Source organism: Hyperoodon ampullatus (genome assembly GCF_949752795.1).
Source record: "Hyperoodon ampullatus genome assembly, chromosome: 2".
In the NCBI taxonomy this organism is placed as follows: domain Eukaryota; kingdom Metazoa; phylum Chordata; class Mammalia; order Artiodactyla; family Ziphiidae; genus Hyperoodon; species Hyperoodon ampullatus.
In genome coordinates this window covers 115,622,196-115,640,139 of record NC_136915.1, presented here as the reverse complement: position 1 = coordinate 115,640,139, position 17,944 = coordinate 115,622,196, and the positions used below count along the sequence as shown (strand labels likewise).

Genomic DNA, 17,944 nt, shown 5'->3' with positions numbered 1-17,944 from the left:
GAATGCCGTGGACAGTAAGACACGAAAAGCCAAGACTGGCTAGGATGGGGACTCAGGGCAGGTTTGTCTGGCCAGAGCTCGGGGGAGGGAGGGAAGAGTAAGCTGAAGAGAGGGCAGCCTGGTCTGAGGAGTGCAGCAGGAAAGATGAACCGAAGCACGGGATGCTCTCGAGGGGTTGAGGTGGGGGGCGGTCCACGTTAGTGCTAGGTGGTCTCCTTTCCTCCCCTAGTACCCAGCTCTGCCTCCTTTTCCAGGAGCATTTTTCTTTCCATCTGCCCAAGGTGTGTGCTCTCTCCTGGGTTTCTGGGACCTGACCTCCCTTCTCTCTCCTCTGGTGAATTGGTGGAGCGGCTCTCTTTAGCTCCCTGGGGTATAATCATGTGTGATCTTGCGTTCACTTTGTTCTTCCCTTTTTCTCCACCCCCGCTCCCTCCCCGCTTCCTTCTCCCTCTCCTTCCTACTCTCTCTCCCTTCCCTCTCCTTCTCTCTCAGTCTCTACTGTCCCTGGTGGTGGTGTCGGTGCAGCTGAGGTGGCAGGCAGCAAAGTTGTCCCTGCACTACCAGAGAGTGGCCAGTCAGAGCCTGAGCCACCCGAAGTGGAAGGCGGAGCAAAGGCTACGGGTAATGAACTTCTCCTTGGAGCCAGATACAGGCCAGGGCTAGAATGCGGGCCCACGGGGGCAGAACTGGGCTTCAGGTGTTAGACCCTTGCCTGCAGTCACGTGGCCACACACCTCCGTACGTACTCCCTGAACTGTCTGGAATGGGTGAGGAGTAGGACGTGGGCCTGAAGACGGGAGAACAGACCCTGTGCCAGCCCCTCGCCGAGAGCGGCGCAGGCCCCCTTCAAAGCAGTAGGGTTAAGCAGCTCTGCTTAGTCACGAAAGGGGATGGGGAAGCCTGGCCCAGTGCCCAGGGCCCGGTATCCTTAGCCTGACATTCTGAGCCACCTCTCCCCGACACTAGCCACAATCCAGTGTCACTGTGGAAAAGGGCCTACGTGGCCCTCCAGGCTCCTGGGCACTTACCTATGCTTACTGCCCTGTCAGTCAGCCTTACGTCCTTCTCTGTGTGTCCCCGACCCCCTCTGATGAGCTGAGGTACCTCAAGGATCGTGAAATAGATGGCAGTTGGGGCACCGTGTCCAAGCTCAGCAGCAGAGCCTGAGGTGGGGCCGAGTGAAGGAGGCTACCGCCCGCTCTTCTTCAAAAGTGCCTAAAACCAGCCCACGCCCTCTTTACCCTTCCTTCTGGGAATGGGAGCCACTCCTGTTTCCCAGAAGAAACACAACCACCCCGCCCCTTCTCCCTTAGCTTCCACCACTAAGTGTCTCCCCTGCTCTGGGCCAAGCCGAGCAAAGTCGCCATCTCGAAGGCTCTCTGGCGGAGAAGGGCCTTTGGGAGACTGGTAGGCAGCACAAGGCCAGCCTGCTCCGAGCTCATCTGCAGGATGGCTTCCCTGGCCCCATCAGCCGGCCTGGGGAACACCAGGGGAGCAGAAGATGGCTTAGACTTCCTCTCTGTTTGCCTCCTAATCGCTTTGTCTTGCTGGGGACAGGGAACTGCTTTTACGTGAGCATGCCGGCAGGACCCCTGGACTCAAGCACTGACCCCTCGGGGGTACGCGTGGGCCCCTCCCAGCCTGATGGCCTCCCTGCCTGGCAGACGGCTCCTCGGCCCGCGCTGCGGGAAGGCAATGGAGATCAAAGGCGCCCGGGCCGCTCTCCCCCCAGCCTGGCCCTCAGGGACGTGGGCATGATCTTCCGTACCATCGAGCAGCTCACCGTCAAGCTCAACAGGCTCAAGGTAAGGGCTTGGGACCCTGGAGGCCTCAGTCCATTGCGCCGAGACCCATCACTCACGTGAGTGAGCTACACAGTGTGTCTCCATGGGAGCCCTAGATCCTGGCCTGGGGCTCTACCCTCAGCCCACCCAGCCGCCCTCAAGCACAACCAACCCATCCCCTGGACCCCACGGATAAGAGGGCATTGCCCCTTCCCCAGGGGCTCATGAACAGAGGGGCTTGAGAGCAGATGTCCCTCTACAACTCTTCCAGGACATGGAGCTGGCCCACAAAGAGCTGCTCGGGTCCCTCGGGGGAGAGTCGTCTGGTGGCACCACGCCTGTGGGCGGTTTCCACACAGAGGCAGCTAGATGGATAGACAGCTCCCTGTCCCCTCCAGCCAAGGAGCACCTGGCCTCTGACTCCAGGGACAGCTGCGAACTGGGGCCCTGCCCTGAGGACGGTGAGTGAAGTCCTCCGGGGTTGGGGTGGGGTGTGCAGGGCCAAGGCCTCCGGCTCCTGAGGAAGCACTGCCATGCAGTGTGAGGACACGGAAGGGAGTTCTGAGAAGGGGCCTCATCTCCCCCTGAGTACAGTTCATTCATTCATTCCCTCAGCTTCAGAAAGAGGTCATTTTAGGAAAGGCCCACAGAAGCTCCCCTAAAACTGGGAAACTTATAACTGAGCCCTCTTTTCCCTTGGGTTATGGAGATAACAAACCAGGGGGAGCCTCGTCTCACATCTGAAACCTGTTCTTAATAAATGGTTCAGAAGCAGATTGCATGGGCCAGGGCCACGGCTGTGTTCCAGCTCAGGAAGACAGACCCATACCTACCCGTGGGCTTTGGGGGCCGACAGAACAGAAGTGGGGTTCAGTAGGCAGCCCTTTCCGGGTCGCACAGGGAACTCCAGGGTTTCTGGAGGAGGAGAATGCCTTGTCACGGAAGGATGGCACTGAAGAGCTGCTCTCACAAGCCTGAGGACTTTGCAGGCGGAACACAGAGGGAGGGTCATCTCAGAGGCCAGCTCCTCACTGCCATCCCCACGTCCCTGCAGGCCCCAACGCCCCGCTGGAAGACGGCCCAGCGAACGCGGCCACATCTCCAGGACTGTAGCTGTCCAAACCACCGAATCCTCCGCGTCCCGACTCCTCCTCTAGGGACTGGCCTGAGGCAGGGCACAGAGTGGGGAGAGCCCAAACCTCCACGCTGTGGAGGCAGGCGGTTGAAGAGACAGCTCCAGCCAAGACCCGGGGGGGGGGGGAGATGCGCATGTTGCTTGGTCTGCTCAGATTGGAGTCAAGTTTCAGTGTCTTTTCCCCTCCCTTCAGCCCAACCCTTCAAGGCCTTGTGTCTCCTAAGCATGCTGACTGCATCTGAAAGGCCCCCCTCGTCCCACGTACGTGTGCGCGCCTGTATGTGTGGGTGCCCTCAGACAAGCCAGTGCGGGTGAAAGGAGGCGGCTCCAGTGTAAATGCACTTTCTTCCTCCCCTCCCTTCTCCACAGGACCCCAAGGCTGGGGTGGGTGTCTCCACCTCTCCTCTCTTTGTCACTTTGGTTTCCTATAAATATGTATGTATTGTATGTGCATCTTTGCTATTGTAAATAACTCGACCTTCTTTGTTTCTGATCCTGGCGTGCCGAAGGCAGTTACAGAGGGACTGCTAAGGGAAGAGGAGGTTCACTTGTATCTCTTTGTTAGCAGCCCAGCTCCAGGATCAGGGCCCAAAGGTGGAGCCAGCCCTTAGCGCTCCGGGCCCCCGCCCTCCCATAGGCAAGAAGGCCTCCAGCTTCCCGCCCACCTGGCCGGAGAGCCTAGCCTCTGCAGCTCGGTGCTGAGCTACTCCCTCCCTCCTAGGACTTCTCATCTTCAGGGGAACTTCTTACCCCACCTGTGTCCACCCTGCCCCACCCTCTCCCTATAGAAAACCAGTGTATCAGGTACAGAGCTGAAAACTGGGCCCCAGGGAGGTGGGGGTAGGGGTTTGAATGCTGGAGTCCCTAAACTAACCTAGGACCATCCCCAGGGGCCACCACAGCCTTGGCCCCTATTACCACATCCACTCCACTCCCCACAGACTAATAGAATATACACACTGTGCTAGGTGTATATATACATATATATATAAATATATATAATATATATAAAATACAGATATGGAAATGACTGTTCTGCTGTTAAAATAATGTATACTCTTATTTTCTTCCTTTCATGGTTAAGATTTTTTTTTAAGAAAAGTTAAATATTCTTCAACTGTGGTGGTGTGTGTGTGATTCTTGGAACTGCTGTGATCAAAGATATTGTGGTTGGGCTTCCCTGGTGGCGCAGTTGCTGAGAGTCCGCCTGCCGATGCAGGGGACACGGGTTCGTGCCCCGGTCCAGGAAGATCCCACATGCCGCGGAGCGGCTGGGCCCGTGAGCCATGGCCGCTGAGCCTGTGCGTCCGGAGCCTGTGTGCTCCGCAATGGGAGAGGCCACAAGAGTGAGAGGCCCACGTACCGCAAAAAAAAAAAAAAAAAAAAAAAAAAAAGATATTGTGGTTGTTCCCTCTGAGACTGATTGGAATTGAATAGAGGGAACAGAAGGCAGCCCCAGACCCAGGCCTTGCCATATTCTCTCCCGAAGTTCCAGATGTGCACTTCACTGAACTTCAGACTAAGCGATACAGCCCCCATGGCCAGAACACGAAAAGACAACACACACGCACGCACGCAGTGGCCCCAGAATCAAGAGCCCTCATGAGTTGCCTTCAGTGAGCTTCAGGACTTTAAAGGCAATACACAGGGGAGGGTCATCTCAGAGGCCTGGCCAGTTGCCGTCATCGGCCCTCCGCGTCCTCCCACAGGCTCCGACACCCCCTGGAAGCAGCTCATCAGACGTGGCCACACCCCCAGGACGGTAACCACTCAAACTGCCTCTCTTTGCCGTTATTGTTGGACTAAGGGACAAATTCTCTTTCCCCCGCAACTAATGTTTTCCCTCCTAAACCCAACATGATGCTGAGTGCTGACCTTGGGAGCTTACAGTCTAGTTGGGCATCAGAATTAATACACGATTCGTTCTTGATAAAGTGTAGGGGTGAGGACAAGAACTGCACGGATCCACTGGAGCTTTAGAAGGCCTCGGGCAGGGGTAACTGGAGAGGCTGGCCGTTACTGGAGAGCACCTGCTACGAGCTCAGTGTTGGGAATTCAAAGAGCTGCTCCCTGCAGACGCTCAGCCAGCCGCCGAGAGGCTGAGCAGCAGCGCAGGTGGTGAGAGGCAGAGAGAGGACTGTGAAGGCCGCAGAGCCTCGCAGAGAGGCAGTGCCGGCAGGGAGAGCAGGGCTCTGGTCCAGGCAACAGAAAGCGGAGTCAGGGCCGAGAGGATGTGACCAGCGGTGAAGAAGGGACGCTCGCCGAAGAGTGGATGTCAGCTCCCCAGAAGCCAGCCCTGTGCTCTTGGGGCACGGTTGGGTCATCTCAGTGGAGGCAGCACTGAGGGTGAAGAGTCGGCGCCCCCAGCTCTCCTGACTCCTCCGGCCCCCGCACTGTCTGGGTGGCTCTGGTCTCAGGCGGCTGACAGCAGCAGGCAGTGTCATTGGGGTTCGTGTTTAGTGCTTGGACTTCGCTACTAGATGACAAGAGGCTCGGCACCCTCTCTAAAGCAGCCTGACGACTCCACATTTTCATACGCTGAGCCCTTGCCCCTCCTCCAAACCAGTCCAGACACGTGGGCCAGATGGAGCAGCAGAAGGGGGAAGGGACCCAGGAGGGTGGAAGGGTGGAGCCCGCGCTCCATCCCTCTGCCCCACCCGCTCTTCCACTCAGCTTGTGCATGTTGGTTACTATCCCAAGTCTTTCCCTTCTGCCTCTGAGACCAGAGGCAATGCAAACCCTTGTGTATCACATGTCCTCCAGGGAACGGGGACAGGTGGTACAGGTAGCGACTCTGGTCTGGGCAAGCAAGAACTAGGTCCTGAGGAGGCAGGAGAGCAACACCCCTGGTCGGCCACCACCAGAGGGGCTGAGATCACCCCCAGCAGAACCATAAAGCTATTCGGCCATTTCTGGCCATGTCAACACGCTGTTAACAGGCGCAAAGTCCAAATATTCCCAGTAGTTCTGGGACAAAGTTCTCAGACAGCCTCAAGGAAAAAAGTATAGCAATAGACTTTGTTAATGATCTGAGCTCTCCCGTGGGAGGTCCAACCCACACATGGAAAGGAGATGCTTCTGTGGCCCAGAATCTCTGGGTAGAAGGTGGGAGGGGACTAGGTGGAGGAAGCCACAGTCGCCTCCTCTTTGTGCTTGGCTTTACTGACAGGGTCCCTTGGCAGCATCAGCTCTTGGATCGTGGTGTACGCAGGACATTGTGGGGAGAAGCAGTTTTTCTGAAGGAAGAAAAGGAAGGCTGATAGCTAACAAAAGCAATGAAGGTTAATCATCTGGGAGAAAAACATTTCCTGGGACAGGGTGGGTTAGGGGCTGGGGGACATGGAGAAAAGGCAAAGGAGTGTGACTGCCTATCTCACAGCAAGAGAGATGAAGGCTGTGTTGTGATAAAAAAGAATGAGGGAAACTACAGGTCTGTCTTGGAAATGGGGAGACAAGATGCCTGCAGCAGCTGCAGTCCCTGGGGACTCACCGCCAGGGACAGCCACAGCAGCCCCACGGGGCCCTTGGACGCGCTCTTGGACTTGGAGAACTGTGCCTGGTACTGCACTGCGGTGAGGAATGCCTCTAGCCCCACCTCTGTGATGCGGTTTCCTGGTGGAAGGAGCAGACGACGTGGCCTCCGACACTGCCAACCTCCTTCTTGCCTACACCCTCACGGGACACCCTCTGCGACCCTCTTCCTCCAAAACTAAGCCCCTGCTCCCCCAGCTCCCCAGCTCACTTACCTAGGACTAATTTCACTCCAGCTCTACTTCTCTGATGCCTCCTTTGTCTGACCTCCCTCACCCCCACCCCAAAGCCCCGTGCCAGAGGGCCTTCACCATCATGATGCCCAACCACTGGAGAACCAGGTTCCGCTCCGTGGAGCCAGGGCAGGGACACCCTTGTGACCGCATAGGGCCCAGCTAGCCTTGTGGCAGGAAGGCGGGGCGTGGCGGGGTTGGCAAACGTACGGAGAAGGTTGAGATGCAAAAGGACCCTGTTCCCAGGCATGAAAACTTTCCCATCTCGGTGCTCCACGGGCTCCAGAAGAGGGTTGACCATCTCAGTAGCTTCCCCAACCAGCTGCTAAGGCAGAATACTGATTGCAGCAGAGGAGAGGGGAGCTGGTCAACAGGCCATTCATTCATTCATTCATTCAACATACATGCTTTGAGGGCCAGCTACAGTCCAGGCTTTGTCCCAGGTGCTGGGGATACAAAGATAAATGAGCCCATACCCTCAAGAAGCAGCTTTGTGGAGGGGAGCCAGAGAGTGAGAGAGTAATGCAGTATGCTGTCAGAGCTGACAGAGGGAAGCTCAGTACTCCGGGGGCACAGAGGAGGCACAGCTAGCGGGTCTCGGCATGTGTCCTGGAGGAGGTGACCTGTGAGCTGACATCTGAATAGTATGTGGCCCCTGTCAGATAAAGATTGGGGGGAAGTGGCAGCAGGTGCAAAGGCATGAAATAGTGTGTTGGCATTCACTAAGTAATTCCTAACAGGGAGAGCAATGAGGGCGATGGACTGGAGTGAGATAACGCTAAAGGCAGGATGAGAGGAAAATGCAACAGTCCTGGGGAGAAACAGCAGCCTGGATCAAGCCTGGGGCAGGGGCAGAAAACGCACTGAGAAGCAACCCTCGCCCGCTTTCTCCACCTGACTTTTCTCTTTTGTAAGATCTTATCCTGGGTGCCAGAGAAAACTCCTAAAAGTGGAGGCGCTGTTCCCTGCCAAGGTGGGGAGGTCTTTTGATGACAGAACACAGGCATACCCTCAGAGATATTGTGGGTTCGGATCCAGACAGCCGCAATAAAGCGAGTCACACACATTCTTTTGGTTTCCCAGTATGTGTAAAAGTTACGTTTACACTATATTGCAGTCTAAGTGTGCAATAGCATTATGTCTAAAGAAACAGTGTATATACCTCAATTTTAAAATACTTAACTGCTAAAAAAATGCTAACCATCATCTGAGCCTTCAGGGAATCATAGTAGTAACATCAAAGATCACTGATCACAGATCACCATGACAAATATAATAATACTGAAAAAGCTTGAAATAGTGAGAGAATTATCAAAATGTGACCCAGAGACATGAAGTGAGCAAATGCTGTTGGAAAAAAATGGCACCAACGGACTTGCTCGACGCAGGGTTGCCACAAACCTTCAGTTTGTATAAAAAAAAAAATCTGCAAAGCACAATACAACAAGGTACGCCTGTGTAAGGACAGATAGCCCTCGGGTTAGCGTTAGGGTTAGCTGACTCCACTGCGGAGGGGTGGGAGCTACAGAGTCAGCAGTCCAAGAAGGTTTCCAAAGCAAGGAACAAGTTGGTCCAAGTTTAAATAGAAAAGGGAGGCTCCAGGAGCAAAGGAGAGAGGGTCTCAAGTAGCTGTGCACAGGGTGGGGGTAGTACCACGACTAGGAAAAGACCCTGCCCTCCTGGGGAGCTGTTGGCAGGGGCAAAGGAGAATGTGCTTCGTTCCCTGGGCAACTGTACAAGCAACCATGGGTGTGGTGGTGAGGAACAAATGAATGGCCTTTTGGGAAGCAGACTGAGTTGAGGCAGAGGATCAAAAGTGTGGGCTCCTAATAAGCAAGTAAAGGTAGAAGGGGAGGAGGCACTGAGCTCTGTTACCCCCTGCAAGCCCAGGTTGGATTAGGGAGGGGGCCAGGACTAAGGACACAATGTGAGTTGAAGTGGCTGCTGCCACAGTACAGGGCTGAAGACTCCATCCCAGGAAGGCTGGGGGACTGGACCCCAGGGACGTGTCCCCCACCCCGCTTCTCCTGCAGCCTACCTCTGACTCCAGGAGGATGCTGCGCTTCTCTTTGCTCCCAGTCTTGGTCCCTTTTCCCTTGCTTAGTTTCTGCTCAGGGATGGTTACCTCTGGAGTGGGAAGAGGAGCCAGAATACACGGTGCAGACCTCTGATACCACTCAGTTTCCCCAGAGAGAATGGACTGGGGTGAGGAAGGGGACTCCTCAAACTCTGGGTTTGGGTACAACAGAAATAGAGCTGGAGGGGGGACCCCCAGCTAGGTAGGTGGGTTTCTTCTCCGAGGGCAGGGCCACAGGGGTTCAGCCCAGGAGAAACGGTGTGGAGTGCCGTGGATGGGGCCGGTTGGGGCTTCCGACATCAAGGTGAGAAGTCTAGCTCAGCGCAGGCCTCCCGCATCCCTCCCCGTGCTCCTCCTTCCTCCACACCAAGTGGGCGCCACAGAGGGGTGCTAGCACTTACTCCCCTTGCCTGCCTTTGTGGAGTCTTCTTTCTTAGGGGTTCCTTGTGTGGGTGACTGCCCAGACCCTGACTTCTCCTCTTTCTTCACCACTTCCTGTGGAGGATATAAGAAGAGAGATGAGAGTCCTACCTCCCTGGCAGATGGGGAGCAGGTGTGGGAGGGGCCAGAGGTAGACTTTCAAAGGGCTTCCTCCCTCCGCCCCACCCGCAAATCAAGGAAGCTTCCTCCCCTGTTCCTGCAGCGCCCAGGGCTCTGTTGCCCACAGCACACCTACCCCGGACTTCTTTTTCTTGCCCAGACCCTTAGGGGTCTTCGTTGTCTGCGTCTTGTCTTTCTCCACCATTGCAAAACTGCTGACCCCCATCAGCTGATTCTTCTCACGCTCTGTTTTGGAGTCGTCCCCATGTCGAGAGGTGGAAGGCTGTGCTCACAAATGGGAGGGGATGGAGGAGGAAGAATCCGGCGCCCCTTCCCCAGTGAGGAGTGAGGGGAAGCCTCATGCCTGGGTGGCAGTCGGACTGGCAGCACCCCTACCCCAATCTCCCTGCCTAAATGCTAACATAATTTGTTTGGGACCCTTCTGGGGCAGGTGCTGTTGGGAAGAAATGGCAGAGAGACCCAGGGATGAGCTGGGGGTGGGGGGAGGTGGCATTCAGACTCATACTGAGGGAGAAAATAGTAGCTGACATTTTTTTAACTAAGTGCCAGGCACTGTTCCAAGTGCATTAGATGAATTAATTTAATCCTGTCAACAATCCTATGAGCTAGGTACAGTTATCCCCATTTTACAGGTGAGGAAACTGAGGCCCGAGAGGTTAAGTCACATGCCCAAGGTCCCAAGCGGTTTTGTGGAAGAGCCAGATTCCAAGTCCCTGCGGTCTAAATCTAGTCATCCTAACCAATACACTCTACCGCCCGCAGAGTGGTTCTGCAGTAAGAACCCAAACGTTTGTTAGATCTGTGCAGAGGTCGGAGAGAAAAACGGTCACGACACAGGGAGAGAGGACGGGTTAAGACTCGGCCAGCTGGCTGAAAGCAGCCAACCTGGGAAGCGGTTCCAAGGGCTCAGGTCTCAGGCTCCGAGCGCTCCTCACCGATCGCGAGCGCTCCTGCGAACCTTTCTCCAGCAGGAGGCGCCGGCGCTCCACCACCTCGGTGTGCGTCAGCTCGAAGGGGCGCAGGACCTGCGGCGGGGAGGCACCTCGCGCTCAGCCGCCCGGGGAGCAGGAGGATGTGGGGGTCGCTCCCCGGCCCCGCTCAGCCCGCACACCCACCTCGGCCAGCTTCAGGGCGCCCTTGTCCTGGATGCGGTTGTGGGCCAGGGACAGCCAGAGCAGGGAGCGGTTGAGCCGGAGGCCCTGAGGGGGCAGGGAGGGGCAGTGAGCCGGCTAGCCCCGGGCCGCCACAGCTCGCGCGGGGGGGCCCCTGCCAGCCTCGCACGCACGTCTGCGATGTAGCCCGCGCCCTCGTCACCGATGTGGTTGAAGCCCAGGTTGAGGGAGACCAGGGTCCTGTTGCAGCTGTGCAGCGTGGACAGAGCCTGGCCTAGGAGCTGCGCCCCGTGGTCGTCGATATTGTTGTTCCGCAGAGACAAGTGCGCGATCCTGGGCAGCAGGAGGGAGAACGCGGGTCACAGGAAACACGGGGTCCTGGGCGTTCCCCAGAACCTCGGAAAACGGGGGCATGAGGAGGGCCGTTCAATCTGAGGGTGGAGAGGCAGGAATTGAGGGTGCTTGGGGAGGTGCTGGAGGGGCAAGGGAGTGTGGGAACTAAGGGTGACTTGGAATGGGGGGCAGGCCCAGAGAAAGGGGGTGAGGGAAAGGAGTCTCACGTGCTGTCCACTGCCATGAGCTTGTGATAGGACTGCTCCGGCAGCGGGTTCCCCTCCAGAGACACCTTCCTGAGGGTGGGGGAAATCTGAGACCCAGGAGGCACCACTGAGGCCAGATGAGGGAAGGGGACAAAGAGGAAGGGTGGGGCTCTGGGAAGCAGCTTGGAAACAGAGGCAAAGGATGCAACCCCCCGCCCAGCTCCCTGATACAGGAAATTATATGTGACAGTTCTCCAGACTAGAAATCCAGAAGTGTGCCATGTGAAGGGGTTACTCCCCAGAGTTAGTGAGCTGTGGTAAGGGGGCCTCTAAGATGACCCCAGTGATCCCCACTTCCTGGTATCTGTGCCCCAGTGTAATCCTCTCCCCTTGAGTGTGGCTGGACCTAGTGACTCACTTCTAATGAATGGCATATGGCAAAAGCGATGGGCTGTCACTTCCAAGTTTAGGTTACAAAAAGGCTGTGGCTTCCAACCCTGGCACCAGCTGCCAAGTGGTGAGGGCACCCAGATGACCTGTGGAAAGGCTCCCGAGTGGAGGCGCTGTGGCCAATCAGCTGCCACATAAGTGAGCCTGGCGGCAGATGCTCCAGCCCCAGTCAAGATGACTGCAGCCCCAGCCAACAGCCTTACTGCAACCTCACCGAGACGCTGAGCCAGAGGTGCCAGCTAACCTACACCCGGATTTATCTCACAGAAACTGTGAGATAATAAATGTTTCTTGTTTTAAGCCACTACGTTTTGAAGTAACTTGTTACACAGCAATAGGTACCCAATACATGACCCCTCCACAAGGCAGTGGCTTCTCCAACAGTACTGAGAAAATGGAGGTGTTTTCCCAAGTCACAAGAAAAAAATGAAACTAATGGCTGGAAAATTCTCTATTAAAAAAAGTTTCTCTCGGGACTTCCCTGGTGGCACAGTGGTTAAGAATCTGCCTGCCAGTGCAGGGGACATGGGTTCAAGCCCTGGTCCGGGAAGGTCCCACATGCCACGGAGCAACTAAGCCCATGCACCACAACTACTGAGCCCGCATGCCACAACTACTGGAGCCCATGTTCCTAGAGCCCATGCTCTGCAACAAGAGAAGCCACAGCAATGAGAAGCCCGCGCGCAGCAACGAAGACCCAACGCAGCCAAAAATTAATTAATTAATTAATTAATTAATTAATTAATTTTTAAAAAAAGTTTCTCTCATGATATTTGCCCAACCTTTCAGCCTGGCTCATCTAGCATCTAAACTTGATTGCATTTATTTTTAATTATTTTTATCATGTTGATCTGACTTATTTTTACATATTAAGATGAATTCTATAGTTATTCTCCTGCTGGCTAAATTGTTTCTAATTCCCACGATGGAATACAATATGTGTTTTGTGGTGTTCAAGACAAAGAGCACCCAAGGACCTCCAGCTGAAGGAGACAAAATCCCTGCCCTCAAGAAGCATCCATCCCATCTACAGGAGGAAGACAAGTGAGGAGGCAAGCCAGTGACGGTGGGTTCTGTGAAGCAGGAGAAGTCAAGGGCACTGGTGGAGCTTCAACAAAGGGCAGCCAAATCAGCTGTGTCCTTTACACAGCAACCACCCCTGTAGTTATACTACTACACACCTTGCTCTGGCTCCCTCCTATACAAGAATGCCCTTTCCCAGTTCCCTGCGGGACCCCCTCCTATTACTCCTTCAAGGCTCAGCTTAGCACCACCTCCTCCAGGCAGCCTTCCATGTCTCTCATGAACCATTCTTCTACCACTACAGTCCCCACAGTGCCCTGCAGTATCCACTCCTATGCCCTTCTCCCTCCCTCACTGGACTGCCAGTTCCTGTAGGATAAGAACCAGTCCCTAGTACAGTGTCAGACACCAGGCAGTGAGGAACCTCCAGGCAGAGAGCGGGTAGTGGTGGGACTGATGGAGAGGAGAGGGGATAAGGCCCCAAAGGTAGGTTCTTTAGGCACCAGAGTAGGCAGAAAAGGGGACCCCACTGCTTGTCAGATGGGAGCTTCAAAACCCAACAGACACTAGCAGCACCCTCTTTCCACAAGGATGCCAGCCCAGGCCACAGGAGCTGGAACTTGTCACCCCCGTCCCCAAACTGCTCACTTCTGACCACCCAGCCAGCCAGGCTACCCAGGTAGCCTCCCCCTTGCCTATTCCCCTCTGCTGACCTGAGCGTGGATGAGCAGAGAGGCAGGAGGGCGATAAAGGTGGTCAGGGTCTTATCAGTCAGCCCCACCTTCCACAAGCTGGAGATGGGGGGAAGCACAGAAACGCAGCTGGAGCACCACCTCCTTCCCATCTTGTCCTCTCCAGCCACCCTGACACCCCAGCCACGTTCTTCCTTATCACCTTCCGCACAGTCCCCAGGGGGGGGGGCCTTCCGTGCCCCTTCAGTTCTTTCTCCCAGACCACTGGTGGCCCGTCTCTAACACTGGCCTCCTGCCCCTCCCCCACCCCCATGTCCCCTCACTTGATGGCCTGAAGCTGGCTGAGGGAGATCAGACACTTAGAGAAGATACCCAGGATCCGCTCCTCAACCTTCCAGCCTGCGGAAGGGAAAGGAGGAAGGCGCCTCAGGCCCGGAGGGGTGCAGTGGTGGACGGTTGGTGACAGGGACCGGGGGGTGGGGGTGGGGGGCGGACCTCACCGCGGATGTAGATTTCCTTCACGGACTTGTCCTCGGGCTCCAGCTCCACCTGGATGGTGGGCCGGAAGAACACGTATTTGCTCTCCAGGCTGTTGAGACTGCAGGACCGGGACAGCCGCTGTTCGTCTAGAAGGCAGGGTGCGAGGAGCCGGGGAAGGAGGGAGGGGGCAGAGTCACCGCCCCCGGGCCCCACGCCCCGGCCGGCCTACGGGAGCCGGAGAGGCCGGGATGGCTCCCACGGAGCCGCGGGATTGGAGGACTCCGCCAGACCCGCATCTGCGAGGGTTTGGAAAGGACGACGGAAGACCGCCCCCACCTCCCCACCAGCCCCCTTGAATCCACCCCGCTCACTCACACACACATTGCCCTGCGTCCCCGCCATTCGACCCGCCGTGCGATGGGGGATGGACGCGGTAGACCTGGCAGACACCCCGGGGTCTCCACTGTCACTCACCTACGGTGGGCTTTTCCGACGTAGAGGCGGAGGGGACGAAGGCCGGGTGCGGGCGGGGCCGGGTGACCACTTTGGGGAAGTCCGTATAGCCCCACCGCGTGCAGAGCTCAGCGAAGTCCACCTCGAGGACGCCGGTGCCCTGGTACTCCTCTGTGGGGGCGGGGACGAGAGCGGGAGGGGAAGCGCAGCGCCGCGCCACGCCCGCCGCCTGTAGCCCAAGGCTGCCAACAGAGGGCAGCAGAGACCAAAGGACGTCCCACCCAGCCCTGCGCCCCCGCCCGCCAGGGATCGGCGCACTGCGCCGCGTTCCCACGCTCGTCAGCGCGGGGTTTCGGGCCTCTGGGCGGGCAGCGGCCCCTCCATCGAGACAGACGTCCTCACAGCCATTTTTAACATGTAAGATGCGTTGTAGAGACCGACATTGAAAACACTTGAGAGGAAACTGGGAAATCAAGACCTGGGAGGAAGGGGACTAAAGGGCGTGGAATGTAGACAATGAGGGCGCCTCTTTTATGTGCCGGCTCGTCCACCCACCCCGTGGGTCAAGGCCGCTTCCACTCCCGCTCTCCGCTCCCTGGGGGGCCTCCGCCTCCCCAGCCCAGCCTCCTCCCACGTCCCTTCCTTGCAGGGACTGCCCAGGGTCACACGGAGAAAGAAGGCCCAGGCCTGATGTGAGCAAAGGAAGGAAAGCAGAAGGACCTCTCCACCTGCCCCCGCTCCCACCCCCATCGCCACGCCCGCACTCGGGTAGACCGAGGCCCAGCAGGGTGGTAGGCTTTTATTTATTCAGCAAACATTGATATAGCACTTACTCCTGTCCCACACTGTTCTATATATGCTTTGGAAATCTTAACTCATTCAAGAGTTTTATTAATTCAGACAGATGCCCACCACTTCCCATCCTGAGGGCTACGCAAACCTGAGGTGCCTGAGTCCCCAAAGACCCCTGCTCTTTCCTGCTCCTGCATGCGCATCCCAACAAGAAGTGGTTCCTTGAGATGGGAAGGGGTGTCCCTGGCAAAGGCGAGAAACTGGAGGCAGAAGGGTGGGCTTGGTGCCAGCCTGCTCTTCCAAGTGCAGGACAGCCTGGAGCCCCACAGGCAGCGGACGCTGCAGGGACTGTGCCCCCGACAGAACCCCTGCAGCCAACAGCAGGGAGCCTACCAGGAGGGTGCAGGGGGGCTGGCAGGACGTCTGCTCAGCACTGTGGGGCAAGATGCAGAGAGGTTTGAGGGTTCTCGTGGCAAAAGGATGAGAGACACAGGCACCCAGACGTCAGGGGGAACACAGACACCGGAGAGACATTAGCAGAATGGACGAGGCCGATGAGAGGAGGCATTGGAAGGCTAGGGGAGCCCCTTGTACAGCTGACTCCTGCACACTGCCTGCTTTCCCGGACTCTTCCCTCTGCTGGGAGAGGCCCTCAGTCCTTCCTTGCTTCACTCACACCATCTTTCCCCAAACAGAGGTTCTCAAACTTTAACATCTTTCTGTAAGAATCAGTAGGAAAGCCTGTTAAAGCAGTTTGCTGGGCCCCATCCCCCCAAATTCTGATTCCATAGGCTGGGTAGAGTCTGTGAATTTGCATTTCTAACCAGCTCACAGATGATGCCAAAGATGGTCCAGAGAGAACCGCTGCTCTAAACCAGCACTGCCCGACAGGACGTAATGGGATGATGGAAGTGTTCCACCACTGGGCTGTAGCTAGCAGTGACCTAGTGGGCAGCACAGCTCCGAAAGGGCCTTGCTCCTGCTCTCCTCCCCTCCCACACTCCCTCCTCACACTCGTTATGACCTTGCCTCGTAGCTCCTTGAGAAATAGAAGCCACCAGATGCGATGTCCTCTCAATTTATCAACGTTCCTACAACTGCCTTCACTCGCTACCCCATTTGAGCCCTGCCACAACACACGATAGCAGCTGCTAAAGCCGCTGTGACCCTGTGGCCCTGTCCTGTTATCACACCCTTTCTCTCCGACCCCTCTGGCTCCCCCTGCCTGGGGGAGCTCCTTCTCCTCTAAGATCACTGAGGCTGGGTCCTGAGCCCTTTCCTGTCTCCGGTTCCACTCCCCCCTCCCCAGGGGAATCTCTTTCATTCCCAGGACTTAAATGCACCCAAACATCAGCAGCTCCCCAATTCACATCTCCAGCCCTGACATCTTCTCACCCCTCCACACGCTTCCATGCAGCTGCTCAGCCGACATCACCCCTTGGAGATCTCTTACGTGCTCTTCCTTCAGGCCTGCCTGTCTCCATGAATGGCACCTTAACCCACCCCGTGCCCAGTACAGAAACATGGAATCATTCTTGCTACCTTCCCCACTTTCCACCCCATCCACTACTTCACCAACTCTTTTTCTACCTCGGAAGTACTTTGCCAAGGAGCCTAACCCATCTCCCTCACTACCCGAGTCCAACTACCACTGTCCCTCACCTGGGCTATTGAAATGCCTCGTAACTCAGCTGCCTGCCTTCATTCTCTCCCTCTGCCACTCCATTTTCCACACAGCAGCCAGGGTGGTGTGAGTGTGTGTGTATGTATGTATGTGTGTGTGTGTGTGTGTGTGTGTGTTAATGTAACTAGGTTCATATCTGTAAGAGATTCTATCCTGTCTTGTCTCTCCGTCTGGAAAATGCTCTTTCTCCAGCTCCCATAGCTTCCTCCCCGCCAGCCACCAGCACTGACAAGGAGATGGCACCTGACCAATGTCTGACAATCAGTCTTTTCCCAAGTTGTTTTTCCTTGAGTCCAGAGACAGCAAGTTCCTGTCCCTCTTTGAAGACAAAGCTGGTAGATTTGAATCAAGAAGCCTTCCAATCAATTCCCCTTTGTGGATAATTAATTTGGGTTGGGGTTCTATCACTTGCAACATAAAGAGCCACACTCATACGCATACTTTTCCAATGGTTTTCTTTTCCTAGAGAATGTAAATTCCATTCCAGCTGGACTGTGTCCATCTCGTTCTCTTTCTATTGGACCTGACCACAGAGCAGGCATCCAAAAAGTAATTGTTGAATAAATGAATGAATATCTATAAAACTAAACTCAAAGTCACCTCCTGGCAGCGCCCCTGTGTCTTTCCATCACTCCCTGGACCTTCTTCTCTGATACAAATTAGCACATCTTATTGTATTTGTCAGCATCCCAAACCAGAGTGTGGCTTCTTTAAGATCAAGTTCAATTCAAACATCTGCCAAGCTGAGTTTCAGGAACTGTGCTGGGACTAAAACTGTGATTCATATCCCAGGATGGAGCAGGGCGCTTTGGGTGGGTGCACAGTGTACATTTGTTGAGTGAACAAGTGAATCTGCAGTTTATAAAATACTTTCTCACCATCAACTCTATTGTGCCTCCCAGTAATAGGCAGGGCAGGACTCCATACTACAGAGAAGAAACGTGCCTAATAGCACGTGCACACCTCATAACGGTGACCACTTATAACACCCATACCATGTGCCAGGAGCTAGTTACATTCACATATTGAACTTCAGCTGGTGGAGCCCTTTTCCACACAGCGCTCCTCAGCGCCAAAAATTCTGTTATTATTTACTGGCTCGTCTGTCTCGCCCGCCATTGCCTGGCACAACGAAGACGCCCCATCCAATCTGGCTAACCCGAGCGACGAGTGGCTGGTGGGAGCGCGCGGAGAACCCTAGAGGCCTGATTCCCCCAACCCCGCCACCAGCGTACCAGGGTTTTTGGGTTCCTCCTCCCCCACCGGCGGCAGGACGGCCGTCGGCTTCTCCTTGGCCCCGCGGTCCCCCTTCCTGGTCACTGCACCGGATGACTTCTGGATCCCGGAACGCGGGGCCCTGGGTGAGGCCACCGGTGGTGCGCTCGCCTCGCCCGACAT

The 17,944-nt window shown here is 56.0% G+C and overlaps 2 protein-coding genes across 2 annotated transcripts in view; one reads left to right on the top strand and one right to left on the bottom strand.

Moving 5' to 3' along the window:
- ARHGEF11 (Rho guanine nucleotide exchange factor 11) overlaps positions 1 to 4,041 on the top strand; it is a gene marked incomplete at its 5' end in the record, with an annotated part of 112,144 nt that extends 108,103 nt beyond the window's left edge. Inside the window, 4 exons of the mRNA XM_079697342.1 lie at positions 526 to 621; positions 1,558 to 1,805; positions 2,056 to 2,245; positions 2,839 to 4,041. Coding sequence (XP_079553468.1) covers positions 526 to 621; positions 1,558 to 1,805; positions 2,056 to 2,245; positions 2,839 to 2,897 — 593 coding nt within the window. The 3' untranslated portion in view covers positions 2,898 to 4,041. The remainder of the gene's footprint in view (positions 1 to 525; positions 622 to 1,557; positions 1,806 to 2,055; positions 2,246 to 2,838) is intronic.
- A 1,994-nt stretch (positions 4,042 to 6,035) lies between these two features.
- Positions 6,036 to 17,944, bottom strand: LRRC71 (leucine rich repeat containing 71; the record flags this gene model as incomplete). The annotated part of the gene is made up of 15 exons (XM_079697085.1): positions 6,036 to 6,155; positions 6,410 to 6,531; positions 6,894 to 7,008; positions 8,722 to 8,810; positions 9,162 to 9,255; positions 9,437 to 9,583; positions 10,257 to 10,346; positions 10,437 to 10,520; positions 10,607 to 10,766; positions 10,994 to 11,062; positions 13,159 to 13,236; positions 13,461 to 13,536; positions 13,638 to 13,763; positions 14,092 to 14,241; positions 17,782 to 17,944. 15 exons carry the CDS (start codon positions 17,942 to 17,944, stop codon positions 6,036 to 6,038), a joined length of 1,683 nt encoding a protein of 560 aa, XP_079553211.1.